Source organism: Lycium barbarum, chromosome 5, assembly GCF_019175385.1.
Source record: "Lycium barbarum isolate Lr01 chromosome 5, ASM1917538v2, whole genome shotgun sequence".
Lineage (NCBI taxonomy): Eukaryota > Viridiplantae > Streptophyta > Magnoliopsida > Solanales > Solanaceae > Lycium > Lycium barbarum.
Genome location: NC_083341.1, coordinates 142,649,455 through 142,665,306, shown reverse-complemented (window position 1 = coordinate 142,665,306; position 15,852 = coordinate 142,649,455). Strand labels below are relative to the sequence as shown.

The 15,852-nt window shown below is 34.2% G+C and overlaps 1 protein-coding gene across 1 annotated transcript; it reads right to left on the bottom strand.

Annotated features, from left to right (window-relative positions):
- Window positions 1–62: 62 nt before the first annotated feature.
- On the bottom strand, window positions 63–6,137 carry LOC132642038 (rhamnogalacturonan I rhamnosyltransferase 1). Its single transcript, XM_060359274.1, has 8 exons — window positions 5,079–6,137; window positions 2,748–2,815; window positions 2,508–2,596; window positions 2,271–2,433; window positions 1,620–1,909; window positions 1,180–1,384; window positions 901–1,058; window positions 63–815 (listed from the first exon to the last, which is right to left on the bottom strand). The coding sequence occupies exons 1-8, from the start codon at window positions 5,341–5,343 to the stop codon at window positions 542–544; spliced, it is 1,512 nt and encodes a 503-aa protein (XP_060215257.1). The 5' UTR covers window positions 5,344–6,137; the 3' UTR covers window positions 63–541.
- Window positions 6,138–15,852: the final 9,715 nt, after the last annotated feature.

Below are 15,852 nucleotides of genomic sequence, written 5' to 3'. Positions count from 1 at the left end.
TCTCGCTTTCAAATAGAAGAAGATGCATTAGAAGTGATGAATATATGGTCATCAAACTCATCTGATTTTTCAGCACACAATTTGGATTTGCTTCAAGTACCCTTTTTTGGGCATGACGTTTAGATAAATATCCGAACTGTTACATCTCTCCGCTCCACAAATTAGAGCATTTGACTGCGAAAAGAGTTATCTTCCTGTAAATAATTGTGGTATCAAGTACATTCTGCCCAGTCCGCCTTGTTGAAGAGAGCAAATACGTATGAACAAAATAAATGAACACATTAACATGACACTGCTTTTCTTTTTAACAAGTATGACAGACTTTGTTTCTTCATTTTTTTTTTATTTTTTTCTCTTGCTTCTTTCAGCTATAAACTACCCATCTATGAAAAACACCTCTCCAAAATGCCCCGATGACCGAAGGCCACATTTTTGGCCTTTTGCTAACCAATCTCGAGTGTGCATGCCAACAACTTTACACCTTTCCCTTTGCTTAGTATGGAGTAAACATCCACGCAACACATGCTCTGAATTGCATATCTTATTTGACTGCTGTTGAATTATCAGGGCCAAACAAGTCATCACATGTTTTACTCTCACACAGACACTCCTGTGGATTTGCATAAAAATAATCTTCTTCTTTTGGTTTGTCAGCAATAACTCTGCGACGAACCGGCTGTCCCATTCTTCCCTCATGTGACTGCCGGACTGCAGCTGTAAACTCATCCCATGGAAGTGTCCCGTTCTGATGCAAATCTAATAGCTCTACCAGTCTTCTTCGATCCAATCGAATGGTTTTCTTAAACCCAAGATACCTGCAAAAGATAATCAAGAAAAGCCTTTATAATGGTTGTTTTTTGGTGTTACAGAATCATTTTCAGCACGGTAGGTAATATGTACCTACGATGACCTTCAACAACTTTAGCCATGTTCCCGTCATAAGTAGGAACAAATACACTACTAGCAGTCGACACTATGAAATCCAGGGCTGCCATCTGAGATGAATGATTCTGGAAATGCCGCAATTCCCCAGGTTCTAGCAGCATGTCCTTTTTCACCTGATATTAAACATAATAGATAAGAAGGATAATTAGCTCACAGTGTCCAGATAAATAGTCACAATGAAGTCCTTAGCAATAAAAAAGCTGGCAGTAGAAAACAGGGTCACTAATCACTTACAATCTTTGGGAAGGCAGCTCTCAAAGCAGCAAGCCTCTTTTCACCTCCATAAATGTCACCAGATGCAATATATATTTGTATGTCTTTTTCAAAACCCAATGCTTGCAGAATCAAAGCTGCCTCTTCTGGAGTGAGGGGACACAATCCTTGAGATCTCCTCTCCTCAGATACAATCTCTTTCTCCCTCCACCAAGGGAATGCATACCTAAAAAAACAAAGGGAACCAGAAAGGAATTTACGACAACAGGCTTGTTGGTCAAGACGAAAGGGTTAAATGGAGAAAATTGTATTGATGGGAGTGGGACAACCAAGTGAAATCATCAAATCATCCAACAATGTGAAACTTCAAAATCTTGAGAAAGTAAATACAATGTATGAGCAAATGTCACAGCAGCTCAGTTTTTATTAGTAAAATACAACAGTCGTTCTTAGATGATCACCTTAACCGTTTGAGCTCCTCAGCTTCCTCTGCAGTGCAGCCATGGGTGCAACCAGAGAATGCCAACATATCCATCTCATATCTTAGATGCAATGCTACAAATGGCCCTCTCTCCTGAAGCATTTTTACCAATTTTTCTCCTAAAGCCTCAATATCTGGAGTGAATTTCAGTGCCTGAAAATTCACCCGACATCTGAGTTTCTGAAGCTCAAGAGGAATCCCATTGTTTGCTAGTCTAGTATCTGTCCTGTTGAAATGTATTACTTGATGATTGCTGAAGAGAGGCAGAACCTGCATTCAGTAGTCCTAATACGTTAGAGCAGAATAAACAAAAAAACGAATTGAGAAGGAGCAGGATAAATAACTATTGATGAGGCATAAATTGCAACAGAGGAGAAATATTCGATTATCAAGGCACTAGAATCGTTACATACGGATTAACTCCAATATCAAACGCAGTACATGAAATTACATACAGCAAAAACAGCAGTATTTTGCAAGTTGAGATGTAGTGTGTCAAGGCTTTAAGATTTAAGCAATAGTCTTCTAAGTGACGACAAATGGAAATACAATCATGAAGAAGAATCAACAGTGTAGATCAATCACGTGTTTATAATATGACAAAAATGTATTACAGAAACAAGTAGAAAACCTGTTGCAAGTAGTACTTTTCATTTGACCAGCTAACAGGAGGCATTTCTAGTGGTTGGTATCCATATCTCCTGCTGAACCTCTTTGGCAGTCTCTTTATTATCCGAACTTCATCTCTTAGTGAAGCAACGAAGTGTCTCACATCAAAAATATCATCAAAGTTGCTGCCAAGAAATGTTACAGCTTGTTATAAAAGACGACAGGTCAAAGAACCACTTCTACATAACACCAGAAATACCTAGGATCTGCCCAAAAAGATGTTTTATCAAGCTCTGGGACAACCAAAGTTAGATTTAATAGCCGTGCAACAGTCACCATGTCACAGATCTACATTCCAAAAATGGCAGAATTAGCTACAGATTAGGAGTTTGAGTTGAAATTCTGGAGTCTACTAATACAGTTTCCAGAGTTCCCGACTTCCTTGCCATATGAATTGGATAATCATGTGCAAAGAAAAAGCGGAAGAAGAAATACTAACGGCTGCACGCATCTGATTCAAGCCACCATTGCAGGACACTTGAAGAAACCCATTATTTGTATAATTTCCTGCATAATATCATGTGTCAAAGGTCAAAGGTCAAAGCTGTTATGAATGTTAGAAAAAGCAGAATTTGGAACTCATAGAAAGATACAGTTCCTATAAATATGTTACACTTATGAGACTGGGTGATAGTATTTTCGGTCACTAAATGTTCAGCTAGTACAATGGCAGCTATAATTAAGTTTTTTAGATCATCAAATAAATCTCATGTTACCTTACTCAAAAACAATATAATCAAGTAAATCTTTAATTGACGCAAAACAGCACTAATATGGTGCTGAGATCTGTATAATGATGGTGGGAAAAAAATCTGTATAATGATCAATTTTCATGTTAAAATGTAAGGAAATGATGAAGTCTAAGAATGTATCTACATCATTTAGAAAATCCAACCTACACCAAAAGGCTGGCGAAAGTGTACAATTGCACTTTTTTGGTGAGTGAGGTAACAAAGTGTACGATTGCACTTGCAGATATATAAATTAACATACAATGTCTCATATTGCAAAACCAAATGTACTTTCATCCTTAAAAGTGTGTTTACATCAATCCCCTTATGTTTGAGACATTTTTTATTTACGTCTTTTTTTTTATTAGTTCCTTAATTGAGACATTTCGTCTAGCAGCATTATTTTGTTTAAAAACTTCAGCAAAAATTATGTTTGTATTACGACACAATTCATGCTAGACGATTAAGCCTGGGAAAATGGGAAGAATACGAGACTTTTCACTCTTTTGAATGGAGAGAATTCTGTCTTAGCGTATAAAAGTAAGCTGTAATAAGGACGCTACAGAGAGGACTAGAGAAGAAAGTCCCTCATCCAGTCCCTTTCTCACCTTCCCTTCAAGGAAACGCAACGTCTTTTTGTTTTCATCTGTAGGGAAGTGCTTCCTACTGATCCAATTGATTATCCCTCGACAGACTAAGCATAGATCCAATGAGCGACTTCATTAGCTTTTCAGAATATTTTTTTAAATGGAAAGAATACATATCCTCTGAAAAGCTAATAGAATCACTCACTGAATCTATGCTTAGTCTGTCAAGGAATATGAGTTTAGGTTCCCTAATTTAGATATGGTGACTTCATTAGCTTTTTCAGAGTGTATAGTATTATGGTTCCATTTTTCAGGAATGCTTAAAGCAGCAAGTCACAAGATTACGGGACTGGAAGTCTGGAACGGGGACATATAATTGCATCTATCCGTAGTAAATCAATTAGCAAAAGGAACTACACCATTAAATGAATACCAATTTGGGACGAAAGAAGACATTTGAAAACAAATTTAAACCCTACCTACACCTATGAGTGTGTCCTAGTGGCCAATGAAGTGGGAGGAGAACCGTGAGATATCAGGTTCAAATCCGTTAAATCCCAATGGAGACAAAAACACTAGGTGGATTTCTTCCCATTTGTCTGCGCTTTAGTGGACAGAGTTACCTGGTACCTGTTGCTGGTTAGAGGTAGCAGGTATCCCGTGGAAATAGTCGAGGTGCACGCAAGCTGGCCTGGACACCACGATTATTTAAAAAAAAAAAAAAAACTCTACCTAATTCTAACCACAACCCTTTAAGCTGGCATTTGGACACCTAAAAGACAAAACTAAAGATAGGAAGACAAACTGACTATACCATCTTATTGGTAGTTCTCTCTAGATTACAAATCTATTAAGGCTGTATTTCCAAATCGTCAGATCTCAAAAACTAGGAAAACCACACTCAGGCTTTTCTCCTGCTTCCTCTTTTTCTTTTTTCAGGTTAATCTATGTCAATCAATCAACTCGCATAAATCTCAAACTAGTTGGCGACAACTATATATATCCTCTCTAGTATTGGTGACTTCATTCAAACGCTAAACTTTGACATGTTCGCCAAATTAGCTATTCTCGAAAACTAAAGTTCCTCTAAATCTCACGTTGTATAAGAATCTCTAATACCAGACCTTAGTATAACAACAATATTTATGTCTTAATCCCAACTATAGGCATCTCCCATATGGATCCTTCACTTCCATTTATGTTATGTAATTATCTAAAGAACTACAACAAACTTAATATACAGTAGACAGATCACTATACTTCAATAACATTAATACACTAATTAAAGACTTGAAAAAGAATCATGTAACTAATACAGATTTAAAGAACTACAATCCACTTAATATACAACAGATGGATCACTATATATACTTCAATAACATTAATACACTAAATAAAAACTTAAAAAAAATCATGTAAACTAATAAAGATTCAAGCACAAAGAGAACTCACTAGCTGGAAGAATAGGCAAAGGAGAAGGCAAAGTCTCTTCAACATGAACAGACAACTTAGTATATTCACTAAAACCCGAAAACAAACGTGGTTGATATAACTCCCAAACAGCAATAAGTTGAACCAAACATGTCCATATCAAAATACTGGAACAAACTCTTATAAACCAAACTTTTAATCTAGTCCTTTGTATCACTTGCCCTTGTAATGATGGTAGTACTTTCTCGCTTCTAACTTGTACCTCACTCTCTGATCTAACCTCCATTTCTCTTCCTCATAGCCACAAGTTCCTCATAATTACATGCATGTTAAGATAATAATAACCAATTGCATCAAAACTTAAACCACCTTGGAAAATAGGAAATTATTACCCCAGATTGACTAAAAGATTAAGAAAAATTTGAACTTTTCAAGCCTCAATATAGAACAAAATCTGAACTTTGGAGCAAAATCAAGAAATGTGGAAAATGGGAAATTACCATCCTAGATTGATTATTAAGAAAAAATTGAAATTTTCAAGACTCAATATGGAAAAAAAAAATCTGAACTTTGGGGTAAAAACAAGAAATGTGGAAAATGGGAAATTATCACCCTAGATTGACAAAAATATTAATAAAAATTTGAAATTTTCAAGACCCAATATGGAAAAAAATCTAAACTTTGGAACAAAACAAAGAAATGTGGAAAATGGGAAATTATTACACCAGATTAACTAAAAAAATCAAGACCCAAAATGAAAAAAATTGAACTTTTTAAGACCCAATATGGAAAAAAAAAATAAACTTTGGAAAAAAATCAAGAAATGGGAAAAATGGGAAATCTATGAAGCGGTGATGAAATTATTTTTTTTTTTTTTTTTTTTTTTTGAATGTAGCAGAAGAAAGGTGTAGTAAAGACAAGAGTCAATTTGCTTTAAATGAATATTTTTTCTTTTTTTGTGATCTTTCTGAAAACTTTTTTTCTGTAAAAAGATAAAAACTTGTAACAATATTTGTTCACTTCTTTTCTGTGTGTCTTGTGAAGTGGCAGGATCTAAAGAAAGAAAATGACAGAGATGGAAGAGATCTCAGATTATAAGGAAAGTAAAAATATGTTAAATATTTAGTTTTGAATTTTTTACTCTAAAACGTTCTTTTTACGTAATCTATTAAAAAAATGGTGTCATTAACACTCTCAAAATATAGTAATGGAAAATTATAAGGATATTTTCATGTTAATTTAGACTTATTGCTTTCCTTTTTTGTCCTCTAAATTTCAAAAAAAAAAAAACTATATTTAGTAAGTTTTTAATTTGAATACTTTATTTATACATTATTTATACGAATGGATAGACATATCAAAAATTTAATATGGTAGAATTAAAAGAGGCTTTTGGTATGTTACATATTCCTTTAGATTAAGCTTCAGTGTATTCATATAATTTATTTTTCAAATCGAAATAGTTTTGATATACATTGAACTGTCAAAAATATCCCAAATAGTGGATATTCAAAATATCCCAAAATATCCCAAAATATCTCAAAATATCTCATGTCCTGTTTCTCTATAAATAGGATGCACAAATGCAATGTTGAAAGAGCAGAAGTAAGATAATCTGATATCTCTCTACATATTCTCTCTCTACATATTTCTTCTGTGTATTTACTTCATAGTTTTATTTTATAACACGTTATCAGCACGAGACTCTGTCATCTCGAGCAAATACTTTACAAGCCTCGAAGGTATTGATTTCTTTGTTTTCCATTACTAATGGTAAATCTTTCTAGACGTGAATTTGTAGCCTTAGATATATCCGGCAATAGTTATATGTCTTGGATTCTTGATGCCGAGATTCACCTTAATGCGATGGGTCTGGAAGACACCATCAAAGATACAAATGAGGCATCAAACCAAAACCGTGCTAAGGCAATGATATTCCTCCGCCATCATCTTGATGAGAATTTAAAAATGGAATATCTCACGGTTAAAGATCCTCTTACGCTGTGGAATGATCTGAAAGATAGATATGATCACCTGAAGATGGTCATACTTCCACAAGCACGTTTTGATTGGCTCCATTTAAGGTTCCAAGATTTTAAATCTGCTAAGGCATACAATTCTACTATGTTTAAAATTATTTCTCAATTGAAATTATGTGGTGAAAATATTACTGATCTTGATATGCTGGAGAAAACATTCTCCACTTTTCCTGCCTCGAGTATGCTCCTGCAGCAGCAATACCGAGAGATGAAGTTCAAAAAATATTCCGAACTAATCTCACATCTTCTAGTGGCTGAACAACATAACGAATTACTGATGAAAAATCATGAAAGCCGACCCACTGGTACTGCCCCATTCCCTGAAGTGAATGAGGCAAATTTTCGCCATTCTAGGCGTGGAAGAGGTCGTGGCCCCAGTCGTGGTCATGGTCGTGGTCGAGGAAGGAATTTTAATCATGATTCTCGTTTTGCACCATATAATACCCTTCACCACCAGCAGTGTAAAAGGAAGGATGAAAAGCATGAAGTTGTGCAAAAGAAAAATTCAGAAAATAATTGCTTCCGATGTGGAGGAAAAGGGCACTGGTCACGTACCTGTCGTACGCCAAAGCACCTTGTTGAGATATATCAAGCCTCCCTCAAAAGGGCAGAAAAGGATGCCGAAGCAAATTTTATGTCTGAAGATAATGTTGAGCCCATGCATCTAGATGTGGCAGATTTCTTTGAACTCCCTGAAGGGAAAATAGATCATCTGATCGGTGATGGATCTGTATTAACTTAGATATTTCATACATGTCATTTGTATTATCTAATGTGGTTATGTTTCCATATATATATAATAAAGTGTGTGAAATACTTTGTCTAATCAAAATATCTACTTCGATGTTTACTTTGCCTATTCTTTCGTTTTGAAGAATATATGGAAAATCCTCAAATATTATTTGGATCAATGACGAATCATGAAGATATTTGTGTGATTGATAGTGGAACAACGCATGCTATATTCAAAGATGAGAAATACTTTTCTCAATTGCGTAGAAAAAGGGGAAATATTAATACAATTTCTGGCAATTCGAAATTAATTGAAGGCTCCGGAAGAGCTACTATATTTCTACCTAAGGGGACGAAACTTGTTATAGAAGATGCACTATTCTCTTCTAGATCTCCAAGAAACTTGTTGAGTTTCAAAGATATCCGTCGTAATGGGTATCACGTTGAGACATTAAATGAAACAAATGATGAATATCTTATCATTACAAAGAATGTCTCCGGCCAGAAATATGTTTTGGAGAAATTACCAACTTTGTCTTCTGGCCTGTACTATGCAGAAATTAGTACAATGGAAGCACACTCAATCGTAAACCAGAAGTTTAACGATTCAGGAACTTTTGTGCTTTGGCATGACCGAATGGGTCATCCTGGATCAATAATGATGAGACGAATTATTGAAAATTCAAAAGGGCATCCACTTAAGAACCTGAAGATTCTTGAAAGTAGTGAATTTTCATGTGTCGCTTGTCATCAGGGCAAATTGATAACCAGGCCATCACCAATGAAAGTTGACATTGAATCCCCTACTTTTCTAGATCGTATACATGGGGATATATGTGGACCTATTCACCCATCTTGTGGGTCATTCAGATATTTTATGGTTATAATAGATACGTCTTCGAGATGGTCTCATGTGTGCCTCATATCGTCTCGCAACCTGGCGTTTGCGAAATTATTGGCACAAATAATACGCTTAAGGGCACACTTCCCAGATTATCCTATAAAGGCTATACGTCTTGATAATGCTGGAGAATTTACATCCCAAGCTTTTGATGATTATTGTTTATCAGTTGGGATAAAGGTTGAACATCCTGTAGCACATGTTCATACCCAAAATGGCCTTGCTGAGTCATTTATTAAGCGTGTGCAATTGATAGCAAGACCATTACTTATGAAAACACGGTTGCCTACAACCGTCTGGGGTCATGCTATTTTACATGCAGCATCTCTTGTTCGTCTTAGACCGACTCATTATAATAAATACTCCCCGTCACAATTAGTGTTTGGTCATGAACCAAATATTGCTCATCTCCGAATCTTTGGCTGTGCTGTATATGTGCCTGTAGCACCACCACAACGCACTAAGATGGGCCCCCAAAGAAGGTTAGGAATATATGTTGGGTTTGAATCACCCTCCATTATTCGCTATCTTGAGCCATTGACGGGAGATTTATTCACTGCCCGATTTGCAGATTGTCGATTTGATGAAACAAATTTTCCACAATTAGGGGGAGAGAGAAAAGAAATCAAAAGAGAAATTGCGTGGAGAGTTCCATCACTATCTCATTTTGATCCACGTACCCCTATATGTGAGCAGGAGATCCAGAAGATCATCCACTTACAGAAAATAGCAAATCAAATGCCAGACGGATTTACTGATTTGAAAAGAATAACTAAGTTGCATATCCCTGCAGAGAATGTGCCTATTCGAATTGATGTTCCAAAGGGACAATCTACTAGTGTCATAGCCTCTGAATCTCATCCACGCCTGAAGCGTGGTAGGCCATTGGGCTCCAAGGATAAAAATCCAAGAAAAAGAAATACAAACAATGATCAGAATGACACTATGAAAGGATCTCATGAAGAGATTCAAGATCTGATTAATTCTGATATTCCTGAAGAAATCAGCAAACCCGAGACTTCAGTAAGTGAAGAACTATATCGTTCGAAAATTGTCGTGAATAGTGTTTTTGCATATAATGTTGCACTAAATATTATAAAGGGCAGTGAGGATCAGGAACCTCAATCTGTCGGAGAATGTCGACGAAGATATGATTGGCCAAAATGGCAAGAAGCAATTCAATCAGAATTGAATTCACTTGCTAAACGTGAGGTTTTTGGACCTGTAGTCCAAACGCCTAATGGTGTAAAACCAGTTGGTCACAAATGGGTCTTTGTACGGAAAAGAAATGAGAGAAATGAAATTGTGCGATACAAAGCACGCCTTGTTGCACAAGGATTCTCTCAAAGACCCGGCGTCGACTATGAAGAAACATATTCACCAGTTATGGATGCTATAACATTTCGATACCTCATGGGTTTCGCTGTCTATGAAACCCTTGAAATACATCTTATGGATGTGGTTACAGCTTATCTTTATGGTTCACTTGATAATGAAATTTATATGAAAATTCCTGAAGGATATAAAATGCCTGAAGCATTTGGTTTAAAGTCTCGGGAAATGTATTCAATCAGATTACAAAGATCATTATATGGTTTAAAACAATCAGGGCGTATGTGGTATAATCGCCTAAGTGAATACTTGATAAATGAAGGATATATAAATGATGCCATTTGTCCATGTGTTTTTATTAAGAAAACAAAATCAGGGTTCATTATACTTGCTGTTTATGTTGATGACATAAACCTCATTGGAACTCCAGAAGAGCTCCAAAAGGCGATTGAATATTTGAAGAAAGAATTTGAGATGAAAGATCTCGGAAAGACAAAACTCTGTCTTGGTCTGCAAATTGAACATTTCGCAAAAGGGATCTTTATCCATCAATCTGCCTATACTGAGAAAGTTTTAAATCGGTTTTACATGGACAATTCGCATCCTTTAAGTACTCCTATGGTTGTTCGCTCACTTGAAGTGAGCAAAGATCCGTTCCGACCTCAGGAAGAAAACGAAGAGCTACTTGGTCCTGAAGTACCATATCTTAGTGCAATAGGTGCACTTATGTATCTTGCTAATGCTACAAGACCTGACATAGCATTTTCTGTTAATTTGCTAGCAAGATATAGCTCTTCTCCTACACGGAGGCATTGGAACGGGATTAAGCATATATTGCGATATCTGAAGGGAACTAGCGATATGGGTCTGTTTTATACTAACAAAGGTAGTACAGATCTTGTTGGTTATGCAGATGCAGGTTATTTATCTGATCCACATAAAGCTCGATCTCAAACGGGCTATCTGTTTACATGCGGAGGTACTGCTATATCATGGCGATCGACCAAGCAGTCCATTGTTGCTACTTCTTCAAATCATGCTGAGATAATCGCTATTCATGAAGCAAGTAGAGAATGTGTGTGGTTGAGATCAGTAATACATTTCATCAGAGAAAGATGTGGCTTGAAGTGTGATACAAAAATACCCACAGTATTATATGAAGATAATGCTGCATGCATAGCTCAATTAAAAGGAGGTTTCATAAAAGGAGATAGAACAAAGCACATTTCACCAAAGTTATTTTTCACACATGATCTCCAGAAGAATGGTGATATTGATGTGCAACAAATCCGTTCAAGTGACAATCCTGCAGATTTGTTCACTAAATCTTTGCCAACTTCAACTCTTGAGAAGATGATATTCAAGATTGGAATGCGAAGACTCCGACATCTGAATCTTGGTCTTCGTCAGGGGGAGTGAAATACGTGTTGTACTCTTTTTCCCTTAACCAAGTTTTGTCCCATTGGGTTTTCTTGGTAAGGTTTTTAATGAGGCAACTCTCAAAGCGTATTATTAGATATGCGCACTCTTTTTCCTTCATTAGGACTTTTTCCCACAGGGTTTTTTTCTAATAAGGTTTTAACGAGACACATCATCTATTAATGGATATCCAAGGGGGAGTGTCAAAAATATCCCAAATAGTGGATATCCAAAATATCCCAAAATATCCCAAAATATCTCAAAATATCTCAAAATATCTCATGTCCTGTTTCTCTATAAATAGGATGCACAAATGCAATGTTGAAAGAGCAGAAGTAAGATAATCTGATATCTCTCTACATATTCTCTCTCTACATATTTCTTCTGTGTATTTACTTCATAGTTTTATTTTATAACATGAACTGATTTTTTCGACATTCTTCTGATATTGAGTCTCAAATTAAAAAACGCATCAGTTTTTCAAGTTAATTTTTTTTTTCCAACTCACAAACTTTCAATTTTTTTTTTTCAAATTGAATACATGTCCAAACACAACTAAATTTGTAAATATCACATTTTATGTTTGAGGCCTACTAAGATATCGAGCCAAAAAAATTCACGAGTTCACTCAAACTAAGACACGTAAACTTAAAAGAGGAGTAACAAATAAGTCTGAATACAAATTCATTCTTGGACAGAGATTTAACTTAAACAGCTCCACAACTTGGACGTAATCACTAAATCAAAACTTCATTACTCCAAATAATATTACTAACAGCAGTAAATTGTTTTAGTGTATGAATCAAAGTGAAGTGGCATAAAGCAGCTTGAACTTGTGATTAAACTAATCAAGTGTCAATTATGAATTCTCTTTCCTCTTAATTTAAAATAATTTTTAAAAAAGATTCTCTACGAAGCAAATCACGTCAGATAGTGCGTGGTGTGGAATATGGAATGTAAAAGATTTTAGAATGACACGTGAGAGGTTAACAATCTTGCAAATTGTAATCATATAATAATTGTCATAGAAAAAGGTCTAAACAAAGCATGTACATTTGATGTAAAATTTCCTTATAGGAATGGAATATGTAAAGTATGTAATAAAAGTACCTAACTGTTGGTGTTTTTATTCACCATTGACCATAGCATAGAATGGAAAAGTATTGATGAATTATGGAGTACTACAGTACTTACCTTAATCATCAGATTTTTTGAAGATTTCTTTGGTATTGATGGAGAGAATTTAGAAGGAAATGACTGATCCATCCCTTTTCGTTGTTATTTGGTCTATAAATTACTATTTATCTCATAAATTAAATAATCAAGGATAAATTCCGAAAATTTAAAATGCTTAATGTCAAACAAAAAATAGAGAAGTCTACCACATTGAAAATTTTGCTTACACATCTTATTTAAAATGAGCTTAAACTTTATAATCCGTTAATATAACACTTTCTACGAGTTTCAAATCCATTAAAAAGGAATGGACTTGGAGTTTTAACATTTTTAATTCACTCTACATCATTTTGTACAAAACTAAAGGTAATTTTATTTTTTATCTATCCCTTTCACTTCCACATTAAAAATTACCATTTAGAACACAACTCTGAAAAAATATAAACTACATCAAGAATTTAGCAATTTAAATTTCCTGAAAAGAAATTGATTAAAAATAGATTTATGGCAGAAATAATAAGTTAATTAAAATGAAATGAAAAAAAAAAAAACTAAACGTTTGTTTTTGTGTATGACTCCTCGGGACTGAGTTAAGAGATTTTGTCTAGTACAACAAATGTATGTGTTTGAGTGCATGTACTGTATAAATTCAGTTAAATATTCAATGTAGACGTGAACAAAGTCTTTCATATAAATACGACAGATAAGAGAGATAAAATTTAATGAAGTTCTATTACAACGAGGAGTTATTTTGTTTTGTACTCATAATTGATTTTTTCAAGGAAATTTTCCCTTGTTATAGTGTGGAAGAATTTAATGTGTTTTCTGCATGGTGTGAAGTAGTAGAAGGGGGTCAAAATTAGAGGGGAAAGAGAGGACGAGGAGAAGAAGAAGAAACGTTTCTTTGAAGTGAAGATTGTTAGCAAATTCATGAACAGGCCACTACAAATAGGCAGACAATAATATCTATCCATCATAATCATAACTAGGTGCAGAGATATGAGAGGATGGTCATTCTTAGAGAAAATGGCAAAAGATGATTATTAGGTCTAAATAGATTCTTAAATATATTTTTGAATAATTTTGATAGATCAAAGTTATTCCTTGCTAAGAAAACATTTATAAGAATAATTTTACGGCCAGGTTTATATAGCATAATTCTAACAATTCGCCAAAATTTTAAATTGAAGGGTAAATGTTTATCCATAAAACATACAATTAAATTTGCACACGCGGATTGAGACGACCAAATTAAATAAGCAAAAAATAGATTATAGCAATATGACCAGAAAATAATGTAATTGGAGTTAATCAGTTAAATAAATAATAAAAGTAGCTTGGGTTTCAACGTTATGATTTGACAAAGCCATTGGAGAAGACTCCTGAATTGAGCTATGTAATGGAGCTGAATAAACAAGCAATGAACAAGAACTGTAAAATTGTTAAGTATGAATGTAATGCTCTATATGTCGATCAGGATTCAAACACCCATAAATAAGAATGTGAAGTCCTATTTATAGCTATGTTATTGGGAACATGATCCACTAATCTTGTCTTCATAATATCTATTAATTGCCCATGATCATGACTGAGTACCGTTTGGAGAAGATCTTGGGATGTTTTGTAACGGCTGAACCTCAAACCTTATCTTGCCTGACCAAATCTTCCTCCAGAGCCATGACTTCGGTCCCGAATGGCTCGAGGTACTTGCCAACGGGCACAAGAACTAGATCGGACACCTTCTCTGCTGACTCGTGTCTAACCCGTCCTTATTGCCACATGTCATCATCTAACTAATTTACCTGTCAATTTCAAATTTCACCTCATACAATAATCTTGTCTTGTCACAATAATTGCCAGAATTTTGATCACAAATTCTAACGAATTTAAAATTATGGGCAAAAAATCATCTTGACTATGAATCCTGACGAATCGCTAGAGTTCTACAAAATACCCGCGAGTCGCCGTAACTTGTTGTGAGAAAATATCACAAACACATGTTTGCTTCAAAATTGATCCAAGCCAACTCTAAATTACTTCAGATTCGATATGCAACCTTCTAATACCAATATCAATAATTTCGAATAATTAGATTAAACGTAAACCTTCAAAAATCAATAGACCTACTTTATTTTCTTCAACGAGTTTTTTTATACTCAACAAATGCAACAACAACCAATTCAAATCATTTAAAATAGACAATATAAGCTTAATTGAACATTACCCACTCAATCCCAATCACAAATAAGAAATGAATTTTTAATGTTCTACAACACATAAAAAATAAAAAATAAAAGGAGAAAGAAGAAGAATTATGACAGACGTCTAAAATTGCTAAAGATTTATTGACATGCCAAAATTTAAATAGGTGTTGTTCTCCGAAAGGACAATCAGAATTCACATTTTTATACCGTACTGTCGACATGTTTTGGTTTACTATGTGACTTACTATTTTGCTCTTTAATAGCACGTTTGGCCAAACTTTTAAAAATAGCTTATTTTAAAAAATATTTTTAGCTAAAAATAGTTTGTGTTTGATCAATTAATTTAAACAGTACTTTTGAGCAGCAATTAGTGTTTAACCAAGTTTTTAAAAAGTGCTTCTATGTGTATTTTTTTTAGCTTCTGAAAAACTGTTTCTGCTATTCTCCAAAAACACTTATTTTCTCCCAAAAGCTTGGCCAAACACCTCACTTTTTTTTTAAAATAAGCATTTATTAAAAAAATAAGTAATTTTTGGGAAAAAAATAAGCTTGGCCAAACAGGCTATAACTTATTTAAAAGATAATGTCTCTTCTATTTAATAAATTTTAGTTTCAATATCATTTTACCTTGATGACACTCCTTAATGTATTTAAGACGATAAGGTTTGAGTAGTTTTTAAAAATATAAACTTTTAGTTTAAGATGATACTATTCGAAAGTAGTTATTATATTCTTAAATTTTATATCTAATTAAATTAAAACACATGAAATGAAATGAGTCAGTTATATATATATATAATACATTAAGGCGACAAGGTTTGAGTAGTTTTTAAAAATATAAACCTTTAGTTTAAGATGGTACTATTGGAAAGTAGTTATTATATTCTTAAATTTTATATCTAATTAAATTAAAACACATGAAATAAAATGAGTCAGTTATATATATATATATATTTTTTTTTTTTTTTTTTTTGTTTCTCCACCCGATGTTC

Excerpts from the sequence above, each read along its gene's own strand:
- LOC132642038 (XM_060359274.1), bottom strand. The coding sequence starts at position 5,343 with ATGGAGGTTAGATCAGAGAGTGAGGTACAAGTTAGAAGCGAGAAAGTA. Across the intron at positions 2,434-2,507 it reads TCTTTTTGGGCAGATCCTAG|CAACTTTGATGATATTTTTG; the intron begins GTATTTCTGGTG and ends ATTTCTTGGCAG. Across the intron at positions 1,059-1,179 it reads GAGCTGCCTTCCCAAAGATT|GTGAAAAAGGACATGCTGCT; the intron begins GTAAGTGATTAG and ends GTTTAATATCAG.